The sequence below is a fragment of the Andrographis paniculata genome, unplaced genomic scaffold (genome assembly GCF_009805555.1).
Source record: "Andrographis paniculata isolate CXL003 unplaced genomic scaffold, ASM980555v1 Contig57END, whole genome shotgun sequence".
Taxonomy (NCBI): Eukaryota; Viridiplantae; Streptophyta; class Magnoliopsida; order Lamiales; family Acanthaceae; genus Andrographis; species Andrographis paniculata.
The window spans coordinates 3,361,799-3,377,502 of NW_026137592.1; the positions used below are offsets into that span (position 1 = coordinate 3,361,799).

General features: G+C 28.7%; 2 protein-coding genes across 2 annotated transcripts; both read left to right on the forward strand.

Annotated features, from left to right (window-relative positions):
- The first annotated feature begins 920 nt into the window (after positions 1 to 920).
- On the forward strand, positions 921 to 4,452 carry LOC127257372 (cationic peroxidase 1-like). The gene is made up of 3 exons (XM_051283758.1): positions 921 to 1,164; positions 1,991 to 2,185; positions 3,660 to 4,452. The coding sequence occupies exons 1-3, from the start codon at positions 961 to 963 to the stop codon at positions 4,209 to 4,211; spliced, it is 951 nt and encodes a 316-aa protein (XP_051139715.1). The 5' UTR covers positions 921 to 960; the 3' UTR covers positions 4,212 to 4,452.
- A 6,655-nt stretch (positions 4,453 to 11,107) lies between these two features.
- LOC127257420 (uncharacterized) lies at positions 11,108 to 14,802 on the forward strand. The gene is made up of 3 exons (XM_051283827.1): positions 11,108 to 11,322; positions 14,219 to 14,280; positions 14,358 to 14,802. Exons 1-3 carry the CDS (start codon positions 11,220 to 11,222, stop codon positions 14,532 to 14,534), a joined length of 342 nt encoding a protein of 113 aa, XP_051139784.1. The 5' UTR covers positions 11,108 to 11,219; the 3' UTR covers positions 14,535 to 14,802.
- The last annotated feature ends 902 nt before the right edge of the window (positions 14,803 to 15,704 follow it).

Sequence of the window (15,704 nt, forward strand, 5' to 3'; positions counted from 1 at the left end):
TCCCCAGAGTCATTCAAACAACATCCATTAATATCATTTCAGGTGCTTAGTAATTTTAACCTCAGTTAGTGTTTTAAAGGTACACAAATTTTCAAAAACTTTATCCGAACGATAATATAATATCCATCAAATACATATAAAAATATAAAAAAAAAATAATAATAAAATAAATCAACAAAAATACATTAAATATATATATATATATCTTCTATAATATATTACAATTTATCGTAACCAGAATAAAGATACTTCAAAATTATAAATATTAAACAAAAATAGAGAGTAAGTTGTTACTATTTCAATACATCTTTTATTTTTTAAAACCAAATATATTAAGCATATCCTCCCCATAATCATTCAAACATAATTTCATTCAAACCCGGTTGGACTTGTGGCCGTGAGGTCATAGTTTTAAACCCCCGACGCCTCAGGTCATCTGCCACACATGGTTCGCCTAGTGTGACTTTCTTGTCGGGTCTGATTTGCAGGGTATTAGGTTCGGCCGGAAGGTTTACCCAGTGCATACTTTCGGATAACGACTGCGGGTTCCCAAGTCATCCAAAAAAATAAATAAACGTATTCTCATTCAAACTGCTACTATTATTATTATAGAGAACATTTCTACTATTTTATTTGAGGAGGGACTAATTTTTATTGTTTACCCAAAATATTATGAACAAGAAATGACAAAAAACCCAAAAAATTGGTAAATCAAACTTATTGTACAAGCAAGCGAGTAATCAACAAATAATTTCTTGTGACTCTTTCAACAAATTTCAATTCATTTTTTTTTATCAATTTATTAATTAATTTGAACTTATGAATTCATTAGCCAACTTGAGGACAGTTGGTATACCGATCATCATATATCTATCTATAAATACAGCTGCATGCATTCCAATTTTCATTCTGTACAAAAACCCTAATTCTTAACCTAAACTCAATCAAAATCCCCAAATCATGTCTCTCTTAACATTCACAACCCTTCTTCTTCTATCCATGGCTGTCATAGCCTTTGCTCAGCCACTGCATCCCGGTTATTACGACGCAATCTGCCCTCAGGCTTTGCCTGTGGTTCGCCGCGTCGTGGAGGAAGCCGTGCAGCAAGAAAAGCGCATCGGAGCTTCCATACTGCGCCTGCATTTTCACGATTGTTTCGTTGATGTAATACTTCTTTTGTCCACCAATTTTATACACGTTCTTTTTTGGTTTGTTTGTTTATTCACAAAAAAGATACATTTTTTTTAATAACAAATAACTCTTACACACGTTTTAATTTATACAATTTAATATTTTAATTATTTATGAATATGTCACTACGGCTTACTCATCCAATTTATCAAAAGTTCTCTCTCATATTATTAACTTAATCATATAGTATTTTTCAACATATTCTTATTTTATATCGCAATCGACCAATATAATATAATATTTATTAAAATTCGTATCAAATAAGCACAAACTAATATTTATTAAAATTCGTATCAAATAAGCACAAACTTTGTGGACGGAGGTAATTTGTGTTAAATAATTATCCCACCTAAAAACTTAAATTTATAAGAAAATGTGTCATTAATTATACAGTACTCCCTCCGTTCTAGAAAATTTGTCCACTTACTGTAGATACAAAAATTTAGAAAAAAAAAAACATAATTAGTATTTATTAAGAAATGTATTAATAAAAATAAATATAGATTAAGACTAAGATGACCAAATAATTTAATTAAAATTAAAAAAATTATAAATTATAAAATTTAAAATTTAATTAAAATGTATAATTATTTTAAAAAGAAAAATGACAAATGATGTGGAATAGAAAAAAAGAAAAACAATTGACATTTTATATGGGCCGGAGGAAGTATATAGTTTTTCAACAATGTGTAATTACTTGTTGTTGGGAGCTAGGATTAGGGTTAGGGTTAGGGTTTTCTTCTGTTTAATTTTTTTGGTTGTCAATGGTGATGATGTGTGTTGATTACCATGCTTCCAGGGCTGCGATGGTTCGATCCTCTTAGATTCGACGCCACAGTTTGTGAGCGAGAAGTTCGCAGTGCCTAACAACAACTCGGCTCGAGGGTTTGATGTTATCGATAGAATCAAGTATGAGGTCGATCAGGCTTGCGGAGGGCCAGTCGTGTCGTGTGCTGACATTCTTACGCTTGCTGCTCGCGATTCCGTCGTTGCGGTAATGTGTGTATATATATATATATAAGCCTTATTAAGTGATTTCGTAACCCCATTAATTAGTTTGCATATGATGATCAACTAATACTATCCTTTCACTACAAAAAAAAATAGTATATTTGTAACGGAATTCTGTTCCTAAAGTTCATGTAGCTAACGTAATTTCATTTCTAATTCCGTCTCTAATATCATTAGTAACGGAAAAAATGAATTTAGGAACAAAAAAACCTCGTTACAAAATTGATAATTTCTTGTAGTGTTTTTTCCATAATAAGTACTCTAATAATTTTTTTATAAAAAATCTTAAAAATTGTATAGTAAAATTATTGAAAAAAAAAAAAATTAAAAGAAAACATAATACTCTATCACATATATCAAAAGTAGAATTTAAATGACTAATGATTATATATATCATACTTTTCCGTTAAAAAGTATATCAAATATCTAGTTTATATATCATCAAGATCTTATATTTAATTTAAATCTTTACTATATTTGAAATAGTACCAAATTTTTTAAACAATTCTAATGGAAAAGTTTTGCTTCAAGATATTAATAAGCATACATGATTTAATTAGGAATTAAGCATCCATACGTATAAAACCACATTATTTTATAGAAACTTCTGTAAGACATGGAGAAGAAGATTAGGTAAAGACATACTCCAAATCTTAGGATGTGTTCCTATTTGATTTTATTTTTTAAATAAAAATAAATATTGTACATAATGGTATATATATATATATATATTTTTGGTTGAGAAATTATTTTATGGTAGATTCATCAATATGGAAATGAATTTGAAAACTATGTACAAACACACATTCTATAGTTAAATTTCATTGTCATTCGCGAATAGTATGTTAGGTATAAAAAATCATATTGGTAATATAAAAAATAATATTTGTATTGCATTGATGACTTTTTGTATTGTATTGAAGTTGACTTTTTTCACTTAATTTTTTTGAAAAAAAAAATTATAAGAAATTATGCCACCGAAAAACATTAAGTGAAAAAATACCATATATCTCTCTTATTAAGACTTTCTAATGATTTCATAGCCTGTTTATATACTTGATGACTTTTTCATTTTAAAAAAATGATTTGAATGTAATGATTTCTTAAAAAAATAATACTCTCTCCGTCCGCCTCTAAGAATCATATTTACAAATATTTTTATATTTATACAATTTTTTTATAAATGTTCTTCTATTAGTATTATAAGACACTAATTGAAGTATTTTTATAATTTTTTCTTAATTTGTACTATTAAAAAATCAATACCCAAAAAATAAATGAGATCCTTAGAGCCGGAATATAATTCTACGAGAAATCGTGAAAAACCTATAATAAAGAAAGTAAAAAAGAAAAAAAAAAAAAAAACCTATAATAAAGAAAGTAACAAAGAAAAAAAAATCAAAGTAAACAGAGTCGTATATCTTTAAATTATAATATTATTTTATGTACGTACCCAGTTGGGAGGTCCGACTTGGGAAGTTCCACTTGGAAGGCGGGATTCGACATTCGCCAACATAACAAAGGCCAACAACGACATTCCAGCCCCGTTCATGGATGTCCCGGCGCTAGTCGCATCTTTCAACAAACAAGGCCTCGACCTCAAAGACATGGTCACGCTCTCTGGTGGCCACACACTCGGCTTTGCTCAGTGCCGCCTCTTTCGCTCTCGGATCTACAACGACACCAACATAGACAGCGATTTCCGGAGCCAACTTCAGGCCATTTGCCCGCCCACCGGGGCCGGCACTAATCTCCAACCTCTCGACCCTACACCGGCATTTTTCGACACAAAATATTACAACAACATTGTGGTAGAAAAGGGGCTTTTGCACTCTGATCAAGCCCTCTTCACCACTCAAGAAACAGCTCTTCTTGTCAACACTTTCAGCAATAATCTTGATGCATTTGCAAAAGAGTTTGCAAAGTCGATGGTGAAAATGGGGAAGATAAAGCCATTGACAGGGGATGAAGGACAAATTCGATGCAACTGCAGGAAAGTTAATAATTGATTAATTGAGATTTATATATATATATATATCATTGTTCTATCATTCAATTTATACATAAGGTGTATGGTTTGTGTAGTTTCTGAATTTTTGACAATTTCCTCGTTTGTATCCATAATAAAAATCACATTGAGTGTTTTATGTATTATCAAAAGTTAAATAGTATGAATTAATTTTCTATGTGTGTTAGAAGTTCAAATGAACAGAAGAAGATTGATGATTGGGGATTAGGTTTTGACTGCTTCAATTTAATTTGTGATTTTATAGGTGACATATTTTCATATGAATAAATTGGGCGATGCTATAGTTCTCAACAAATTTATTCAGCATTGACATTATACGAGTTAAGACCGATCCCTAAACTATAAATGGATAGGTATATATGTAAAGATAATATGAATACACCATATAAACTAAGTGATAACACATAATACAACATAATACAATACATTCTATACATTATAAACTCAGCACGTCTATCTATTTTTATGGTTGCGTTCCTTTATCAAATTTCTCCAAATTTCTCCTATTTATTAAATAATTTTTCTTCAAAAATATTAAATTAAACATCTGTTATGATTTTAGATCGATTTGAAACACAAGTAAACCTGCAAAATAAAAATTCTCAACAAAAATTATTAGTGGTTTACAAAATTAAATGATTTTTAAAATATAAATAAAGAATCAAGAATTTGATCAAAGGAGTAGGCTTAGATCACAGCCACCCCCTTCACCAAACTCCAAGTCTTCCTATGTTGCCGACACCACAAAGTTTTAATAGTTGGTACCCAAAGAATCCGAACCGATGGATAGAAATTGAATTGACTAAACTGGAATAAGGTTGAACAGAACCGTCACAGAGAACACCCAGAACATCCATTTCACTTGGTACTTTAAGGAATAGAACAGACCCATATATATAGATGAGGTGGGAAGAAGATAAACACCCAAAAGTTTAGGGATATAAGCAAACCTGTTGAGAAGACAATGAGATCGGAACAGACAGGGATTCAAATAAAGAGATTCAAACCTGGTTTTATCGTATTGGTATAAGAGCATATTTGGGGAAGGATGAACCGGTCTAAACTGATGGGAGAGAATCAGAATCAGAATCAGATTATATTTAGGTGGATCGGGTCGCTTCACAAATCGGGTCTTATAGGTCGGACAAAAAACATATCAACAACATTTATTTTTTATTTATTATATTATACTAAAAATTAATTTTACTTTTAAAACACAGTATCCAACTATGTACAACACACCCTATATGTTGACCGGGGCAAATTAACGTATTAACCAATCCCGAATATTACTAGTTTTAGGATTTTATATTATTTGGTTGCATGCATTTGTTCTATTTGTACATTATCCCTTGGAATTGTAGCGGTTATAAATCAATCTTGTCCAGTTTTTTTTAAACTTTATAACTCATAAACAATTGTTCTTTTTTACTTTATAATTATGTCAGATTTTTTTTTTACTGTTAATTAAACTTATACATAGCAAATAATTTTATTCACTCATAATTTTATTATTTTTACTTTATAAATAATAATTAAATTGTCAATATTTTTTTATTATAGTCACATCACATTTTTATCAATTCTTTAATAAATTTTCTATAATACTTTCACTTCACTTTTTACGTACCCCACTTTTACTTTAAATTATTATTATTATTTATTAGTCTTTGTGTCCAAGCAAAATAACATAATTATTTCCCTAGGAGAGAATATTACTTATATTTGAATGTTTTACATGGTTTATCAACATTGAAAGAATGTTACTTCGAATTGCTCTTTCTTTGTGTCCAAACTCGGAATCGCTATTGTTCGAGTGGCGCCGGAAAAATTTCCACTGCTTATTTCTTGATGGTTGCGATAAAGATCGGTCGAATTTCTAAAGAAGCAGACCGGCCGAAATGAACTGTTATGGGCCAAATCCAATAACATTATATTCAACACTGCTAAAATAACAAGATTTGATATGGGCATGTTTGGTTGACTTTTCAGGCCAGGTTAACACTATACTCTATTTTTTTTTAAAAAAAAAAGTATTACATCATATGGGATTTATTTAGAATTCATTCAATAATTTTTATTTCTATCTTTCTCCTCACTAAACAAATATATTTATATTCATTCAAAACTCACTATATATTTACAAATTAATTTATGTTAATTATAAATAATTTTTATTTATTTATTTGTTATTATATATATTATTGAAATATAACTATTAACATAATTAAACATATATTTTCAATTTTTTTAATCTTATATATGACATTATAAATCAAATATTAATTTAAATGAATAACTCTCAATCAAACTTCCAACTCAATAATTCAACCGGTAACCAAAAACACTCTTAATTCTCAAGTATAATTTGTAATTTTAAATATATCTCATTAAATGCATTTGTTTTCATTTTAAAGTAGAAAATGACTTCAATTGATTAAACAAATATTTTTGATCCTCTACAAATGACACACATAATAGTATATCAATGAATTCCATTTGAAGTATACCCATGATAGATGATAACAAAAATGATGAAAAAATGACAATATCAAACAAATTAAGGTCTCAATAAGAGAAAAAGAAAAAAAAAATTCAAATGCATGGAATAATTGCGATGGAGGTGAAAAAAAGCTATTTGCAGCATATGTTATCAAGGGAAGAAATTCGAGCACAAGACATCTAAAGAGACATTCAAGAGGTTATTTGTGGATATCAATACATATGGCTTCACAAAGAAATAAATTGTAATTCATTTAAGTCATCTAATACAACTAATTTGTTTGTAAGTCCTAGGTTTAGATATTCTAATAAGAAAATAAGAGAAGCCATTGCCACAACTGTCACCGTACATGAGTATCTTTTTAGTATTGTAGATAATGATTCTTTTATATGGTCATTTCAATATGCGAATCTTGAATTTCATATAACTTCTCTAAGATGGTGAGAAGTAATTTCTTATCAATATATGAGATAGAAAATTAAAAAAATAATAATACTAAAACAAAATTGAAGGAATTATTACAACATGTAAGCAAGATTAGCTTAACAATAAATACGTAGAAATTCAATCATCGAGTAATTGAGTATATGATAATCACAAGATGTTTAATATATTCTAGGTGGAAGTTTCAGAAAAAGATTTTTAACTTTGCCGAGATGTTCGCACCAAGCCAAGTAATGCATGTAACCAATGTCATTTTTAAATGCTTGAAGGCTTGGGAGATCGAAAATAAAGTCTTTTCAATATCAGTTGACAATATTTTTTACAATGACTCGTGTTTGAGGTATCTAAAAGATTACATATCACGTAGTCATTCCAATCTCAACCTTAGCTTCAGAGTCTTGCTACAATTAGGGTTGGAAGTGGAATTATTAATGAATATCATTCTTGTTAGATTTTTGGGTCCAATAAATCATACACCAAAACACAATTACTACACCCATTTATGTAGCCCATGAGAACTAGACTCGACCCACGACCCAATCCCGCAACCTGCGCCTCTATCCCACGACCCGAGCATTGACCCGATTTGTACCCCATGACCTGTCTAAGGATTCACATTCTTTTTATGAGATGAGCGTCGACTGTCCGATCTAGGGCATTGATCTCCACCGTTGGATCTATTTTAACCTATATATATATATACACACACACACACGAGGGGTGCGAGAGGCTGCCGTTCATACTTACACTCTCACTTTCTCTCTCTACACAGTCACTCTCTGTGGCCTCTGTTATTCTTTCTTTGTCTCACTCTCTAGCATGGATTCACGAAGGTGTCTTCCTCTTGTAATCTTATGGAGTTTCTTAGCACAAATTTTTGTCCTATTTTGGTCGTTTCGAGTTGCAAACGGCTCGATTTGTAGTTGTTTGGTTTGTTTTTTGTGTGTCATGAATTTTTTGGGTAGGTTTTCGTGTGTTAGTCGCTATTTGGGTGTGTTTTGTGTTGATTTTGGTGAGTGATTGGAGTGACCAAGTCTTAAATTACTCAAACCTTCCTTGTTTCTCATATTTTGTTGTAAATATAATTTGTTTTGTTAATAAAATTAAAGTTTCGATCCTAAATTTTTTTACAATTCAAAGTTAAATGAAAAACCTATTGAGGCACTCATTTGTAGAGAGGATTAGCGTCAACATAAACTTAATGAGAAGAAAGACAAATGATAATTTTATTATTAAATGTCTTTTATTTATAGTATTCATCTCTTATAATATGTTCCCTTCATCAACTTAGAAGGTTGATATTTGCTTTTCGCATATTGATTTTTTAATATTAATTATTATATCAAAATTTAGTATAAATAAATTTAAAAAAAAGACAAAAATATATTTATTAGTGTCTTATAATACAAATATAAAGATATTTTTATTATTAAGTATAATGATGCAAAAGACAAATGTAAATTTATTAAGTAGACGGAGTGAGCATATTTTTCTAATAAAAATGCTTCTTTTATTTAAAAGTAGATGGATCTTTTAACTAGATAAGCTTATAGATTTAAAGATGATTTTTAATAACTCGATTGCGGTGCATTTCATATTTACATTACTTTCTGAAAATTATTATTTAGATTTATTGGTTGAAAATTACGATTGTTTCATAATATTATTTAGTGGACACGGATAGAGTATTATCTATATTTATTTAGTAGAATCATTATTTACAATGTATATATATATATTAAATATTTTTCTTATATGAAGTCTTTTAAGATAAATGGTTTTAATATTAATATATACAAGTATTATAATCCAAAAGATTGGACTAGAAAGATTAAAAAGAGGATTTAAAGTAGAATGGTAAAGGTGTAACAAATAAATAAATAATACTATAAAATAAAATGAAGTGCATGGTTCATTTAATTGCAAGATAAGAGTTGTGGTTGAAATTGAATTTCACTGTTGAATAATGAAATTGTTATATTTTAAATATTCAGTTTTAAATTTAGTAGATTTATATCTTATTCATATATTAGATTACTTAGATTTGAGTCGATTCGAGTCTGTTTTGTATTGTCTATATATAGGCTCCTTATTTTGATGATCAATAACGCAATCTCATTATTTTCCCACAAAATTTCTAACATGGTATCAGACACTATTTTCCTCATGCCGTAGATATAGCCTACCAACCTGTGTTTCTCCGGGTACATTCAACTTGAATTGTACCCGGAGGTCTTGTGATTTTGAGATCATGCATTTGCAAGTTATCTTTTTGCAAATCTGTCTCGTCTCGTCTCCGATATGCCATCTGTCCGCTGCTTGTTTGTTGCATGTGTGCAATCTGAAATTTTCGTTGCTTGTCTGTTGCCTGCGAGCAATCTGAAACGATCTGCCATATGTTCGTTGTCTGTCTGTTGTTGCGTGCAATCTGTCATATGTCGTTGCATGTTTGTTGCCTGTGTGCAATCCGCCATCTTTCTTGCTTGTTTGTTGCCGGAAATCTGTTTACGATCTGTCATATGTCCGCTGCTTGTCTGTTGCCTGCGTGCGATCTGTTTGGTGTTGCGATATATCTGCTTTTCGCCTTCGGTGGAATTATATCGTTTTCAGCTCCATGGAGAGTCATCTCATTTTAGGCTCCGGCGGAGTCATATAGTTTTCGGCTTCGGTGGAGTCATGTCGTTTTTCGGCTCCGGTGGAGTCAACTCGTTTTCGGCTCCGGTGGAGTCATGTCGTTTTTTGCTCATGTGGAGAATCATCTCGTTTTCAACTCCAGTGAAGAGTCATCTCATTTTCGGCTCCGTGGAGTCATCTCGTTTTTTGCTTCGGGGTGGAAAGTCATCTCGTTTCCGGTTCCAATGGAAAGTGAACTATTATTTTTATTTATGTTTTCTTTTTTGCGTTTATATTCAAATTTCTTATCAAACTCAAGTTGTTTTATGTTATGCCACTTGAGTTTGAGGGGGATGTTGACATATTTTAGATATTCAGTTTTAGATTTAGTAGATTTATATCTTATTCATAGATTAGATTACTTAGATTTGAGTCTATCGAGTCTGTTTTGTATTGTCTATATATAAACTCCTTATTTTGATGATCAATAATACAATCTCATTATTTTCCCCTAAAATGTATTGATTATAGTGTCCTAAATTGTAACCAAACATATGTGTCCTTTTGTGCAATTTTTTTAAAAGATTTTAATTATTCAATTATTTTAAAAAATCAAATCAAATCAAATATATAATTTTATATTTTTTTTATATTATATTAAAATTTAATTTTATATTTAAAATATTTCAAAATTTTACCATTCAAATATTCGAATCGAAATTTAAAACCCTCAAACAAATAGTGCATTGAAGAAAGCTTACCTACAGGGCATGCAGAGGCTCGCATTTCACTGCGCCACCTTTAATTCATCATCATTTAATTCATATATACCTTTCTCATCTACACCACCTTTCCTTCATAATTCATACATATATATATATATTGGGAATTCTCGTTTTCGGATAATAAATTAATGATATTTTTCTCTAATAATTTGAGTTTTTAGGTAAAACGATCGTTCTATATATTCGACATCCGATATAGTATTAAAGTGTTAGATTTCGACTCTCGAGTGTGTTGGAGACTCCTTACAGACAAATAAATTAAATTAATGATGCGTTTCCCTAATAGCTTTAACATTTTAGGTGAAGCCGCGCATCGACAATATGTATCCATCCATCCCTTCAATTTGAAATTCCAATATAATAATAATAATCTTATCAATGAACCTCCATCATATCACCATCCCTATTCTGCAACTGTATTCTCCAAATATTATTATTATGATTATTATTATTTTCACCACCCAAACCCAATAATGGATCCATCATTTATGTGTTCTCTTCTTTCTATTTAAGCAAGCCATGGCCATGGCACTTCACTGCTTATATATGCTCCCAAGTTTTTAGGGTTTTACTTCTTAAAGAGCTAAGCTAAGGGACACAATACATACATATATATATATATATATTATATATATCGAAGAATATGAAGAAGTCTTATTCTGGATTGTTGTTCTTGTTCATCTTCATGTGGGCTGCTGCAGCTGTTGTTATGTACATTGGTTACTCCACCACCACCTCTTTTCCAGGTAAATTTATTTTCTGTTTTTTTATTTATTTTACTTTTATATTCTCTCCGTCTCATATAAAGATTAACGTTTGTTTTTTACACGTAAATTTTTTAGTATTAATATTATACTCCCTCCGTCCCAAACACCCTGCAATATTTTTTTTTTTGGTATGTCCCAAACACTTTGCAATATTTCCAAAATAGGAAATAATTAATTATACTTAATCTATGCCCTACACTTTATCCCCTCAAATCATCCAAATAAAAAAATAAATATATATTTATCTCTCCATCACATCACCTAATTTCTAAATTATCCTACTTAATACTACCCACCTAAAAACTCGTGTCAAAAGCAAATGTTGCACCTTGTTTTGGACGGAGGGAGTATTAGATTGTAGTAAAAAGAAATTAAAATACCTTTATTAGTACTGTGTAATATAAAGGTAATGACATTTGTATAATATATTGTAAATTGGAATGATATTTATTATGTTAGGTAGGTAGTACAATTACTAAATTTGATAATAGTACCCTTGTTTTGGAACGGACGAAAATAGAAAATGAAACCCTTCTTATGGGACGGATGGAGTATTTTTTTTAGAATCATGTCTTCGTGTGTAAGCACGGTGTTCCAATTCTACCTTTGATTATAAATACTCCTTATCCGCATCTAAGTTGCATCATTATACTTAACACTAAAAATATTTTTATATTTGTATAAATTTTTTTTTAAAAGAAATGTCATTATATTAGTATTATAAGATAATAATAGAAGTATTTTTGCTATTTTTCTTTATTTTATACTATATTTTGCTATTTTTCTTTATTTTATACTATATTTTGATATAATAATTAATATTCAGATATCAACGCACAAAAAGTAAACGTACGGAATTGAGGTTGTATAAAATATCTCTAGCTAGCTAGTGTGTTTCAACTTTCAATCTCCATTTAATATTATATTTGCTACATTTTAAAAGTGTCATTACTTTACTTGTTTGTTTACAGCAACCTTCGTTTTGCAGTTTCTCAAGCTAATATATTTTAATTTCATATGTGACCTTCATATACATTATATTCATTTTAATTAATTTATTTTTTAAATTTTAAAAATATTGCATATATGCAGTAAATAAGGAAGTTTCCCTCAAATAAATAAAAATTGCATAGTCAACCAAATATCTATATGAGAGTGAAGTTTGAGAATGTGTTGGTATCACCATAGATCATTAATTAATTGCTACCTATATCTTTTTTAAATGTGTGGTTAAGTGAATTGTTAAAAATTGTATGTGTGTGTGAAAGGCAGAGAGGCGTAGGGTGAGCAAAATATCTGAAAGTCGAAAATCTAATCTGAATCAAATCGAAATTTAAAATTTGGTTCGAATTTTTCGGATTAGATCGGATTGAATTTTTAACAAATTTTGGATTTTCGGATCGGATCGGATCGGATCGGTATACTTAAAATCCGAACCAATCCGAAATCCAAAATATAATATTTTAATATATTTTTTTATTATATATATTTAATACTTTATTAGAAAATATTACATTTTAATATAAAAAACTCAAATTTATTAATTATATTTTAATATATTTAAGTTTTATATATTATATATATTTAATATTATAAAATAATAATAAAATTTAAAAGAAATTTAAAAATAAAAAAAATAATAAAAATATTTAGAATTTCGGATTTTTCGATTTGGTTCGGATTACGAATTTTTTGATTTCAAATTTCGGTTATTTCGGTTCGGTTCCGATTGATTTTTTCAAAAATTTCGGATTTTCGAATCGATTCGGATCCGAACCGAAAATTCGAATGCTCACCCCTAGAGATGTGAGATTTTGGGTGTTTTCTTTATCTAGCTTTTTAATATTTTTAAATAAATATATACTCCATCTGTCATCTAACAATAAGCTTATTTCAACATTGATTTTTTGAAAAAAATAAATATATATATTAAAATTCGTGTAAAAAAGATGTTAAACAAACAAATTAAAAGCATTTTTTTTTGTTGCAAATCGACACTTGTGTCTACATGTGTGTGTTTTTTTTTAATATTTGAAATAAAATAATATATATTTATAAAAATATATATATATATATATATAATAAAAAAAATTGAAACCAAATTACAAAACAAAATTCTATGCATTTTATTTAATTTATCATATAATTTTTACTTACATATGGTATTTAACTTTTTAAAATAAATTTAATAATACTTTCTTCGTGCATTTAAAAGTATATATTTACTTGTTTTGCGCAGAATTTAAAAAATAATACTTCTTCCGTCCCATAACAATAGGAACATTTGAGATGTATAAGAAAATTATGGAATAATAGTATTCTAGTGATAGTGGATGTAAAAGTGTTTTTAAAAGATAAAAATGTCCTACTTTATATAATTGTAGTGGTTAGTTAAAACTAGTGTAAAGATAATTTTGTTCCGTTTTTTAAGTATACAAGTAATGATGTGAGGATAAAATAGGAATGTTTGTAAAAAAAAAAAATGCGATCTGCAGTTACTAAAAAAAAAATAATTACTCTGTAACTCGACAGTCTAAATTAGAAATATGAGTGGACGGGGAGAATAATATTATTTTATTAGTGAGTAGAATTATGTAATTGTGTTTATAGAATTATTATCCTTCATCTTTCAATGTTTATAATTACATGTTTACCTAATAATTTTTTGATACAAAGTAATCTAGTCAAATGCAATTTATGTTTTCTCTTCAGTTGACTAATCGATCAAAATTTGCAAGATATGAATGATTTATCGTATCAATGAATTTAATCTTCTGAACATAATATTCTTGAGATACATTTGTTTTTTAAAAGCAGTGATAACTTCTTGAAAGCTTAAATCTTCGAATCGAATGTGTATTATATATACGTGCAGGCAAAAATTTTACCGAGCATATTATTGGGGAAACTTTTGGAATCAAAAGTCGGAAGCTTATGGTAAGAATCAAACAATAAATATGATCAATCAATCATATATATATATATAATCCTAAATTAATATTGCACAATTGCAGGATAACCGAAGAAAAAATGAAACAACTTTTGAACATATAGTCTTGGAAGATTATCGTCCAATTGATCCTGTGCCAAGTTCAAAGGCTTCAATAAGACCGAAACCTATTCAACACGGTGCTCCTCTAATGCCGTACATCCCAAAGCCGTCTCCTCCTCCAGGTAAACCGAACCATTGAAGGTAATATATATATATATATATATGATCGATCCTTAACTAAATAATTGTATTGCTATGATCGATGTTCTAAAGAGCGATCGTTGTAATAGTTCCTAGCTAGTTTTCGACTAGCTAAAGGGATAAGAAGGAAGAGTATGTGTTGCCACACCTAAGTCTATCTTCATATGTATTGATTGATTGATTGATATATGTTCTTGTTTTATATAGAAAAAGAAACCAAAAAAAGAAGACTGAAAGTGATCAAACACTAGAACATTTGGAAAGATCAAGACATATACTTTTGGTGTAATTGGGGTAAAATCTTGTTATAATCTATAATTTTGGTGTAATTTGAGTTTGAATTTTGAAATAGTAAAATTTTAATAGTTGTTAAATATGATATAAATATTGTAAAATTCATCTGCAAATAGAGAAGGGATGTTAGATAATTTTTTAGATTGAAAAGAAAGCACTATATATGTTTAATATTATAAAATTGATAAATAATTCATTTCCATAGCAAGTACATAAATTCAAACAAAAATTGGGCTATTATGAAGAAGGCCTGTGAACTTATTTCCAAATCAATTCAACTAATTTATAAAAATTATTTCACATATTTTTTATAGTCTAGTTGGTTGTGTTAAAATATAATATTTTAAAATATATATATATATATGAAATCAAAATAATATTTGAATAAAAATTTAAATTAATAATCAATTTTAAATTACAATCAAATAAACTAGAGGAAAAGGGCTCTGTTTACACAGTGACACAATTCATTTTTTCAAAAAACATCAAATTAAATATTTTTTGTTTTTTACAAAATATCAAATCAAAAACTTTTTACTTTTTTTCATACTTTCAAATTTTCAAAAACCTCTGAATACTTTTATCTAAACAAACCTCTGAATCTGAAAATAAAATGAGAGAAATCCAAATACATGAATAATACATGCCCATCATTAATGTTAGAAATATAATAAAAATATTATATTGCAAGAATATAATTATCAAAATAAATTTGATATCAAATTAATTTATCAAAATAAATTCAATAATAAAATATAATTTATGAAAATAAATTCGATAATCACATCGAATCGAGATACAACATCTCTCCATAAAACTTATACGACCTAGTGTCTCCGGTTCATAACGCAATATTTCCAAAGATATAACAAGA

Bases quoted from the DNA above. Each gene is read 5' to 3' on its own strand.
- LOC127257372 (XM_051283758.1), top strand. From the start codon at position 961: ATGTCTCTCTTAACATTCACAACCCTTCTTCTTCTATCCATGGCTGTC. The intron at 1,165-1,990 runs GTAATACTTCTT...CCATGCTTCCAG, and splicing joins TTCACGATTGTTTCGTTGAT to GGCTGCGATGGTTCGATCCT. The intron at 2,186-3,659 runs GTAATGTGTGTA...GTACGTACCCAG, and splicing joins CTCGCGATTCCGTCGTTGCG to TTGGGAGGTCCGACTTGGGA.
- LOC127257420 (XM_051283827.1), top strand. From the start codon at position 11,220: ATGAAGAAGTCTTATTCTGGATTGTTGTTCTTGTTCATCTTCATGTGG. The intron at 11,323-14,218 runs GTAAATTTATTT...ATATACGTGCAG, and splicing joins CACCACCACCTCTTTTCCAG to GCAAAAATTTTACCGAGCAT. The intron at 14,281-14,357 runs GTAAGAATCAAA...GCACAATTGCAG, and splicing joins TCAAAAGTCGGAAGCTTATG to GATAACCGAAGAAAAAATGA.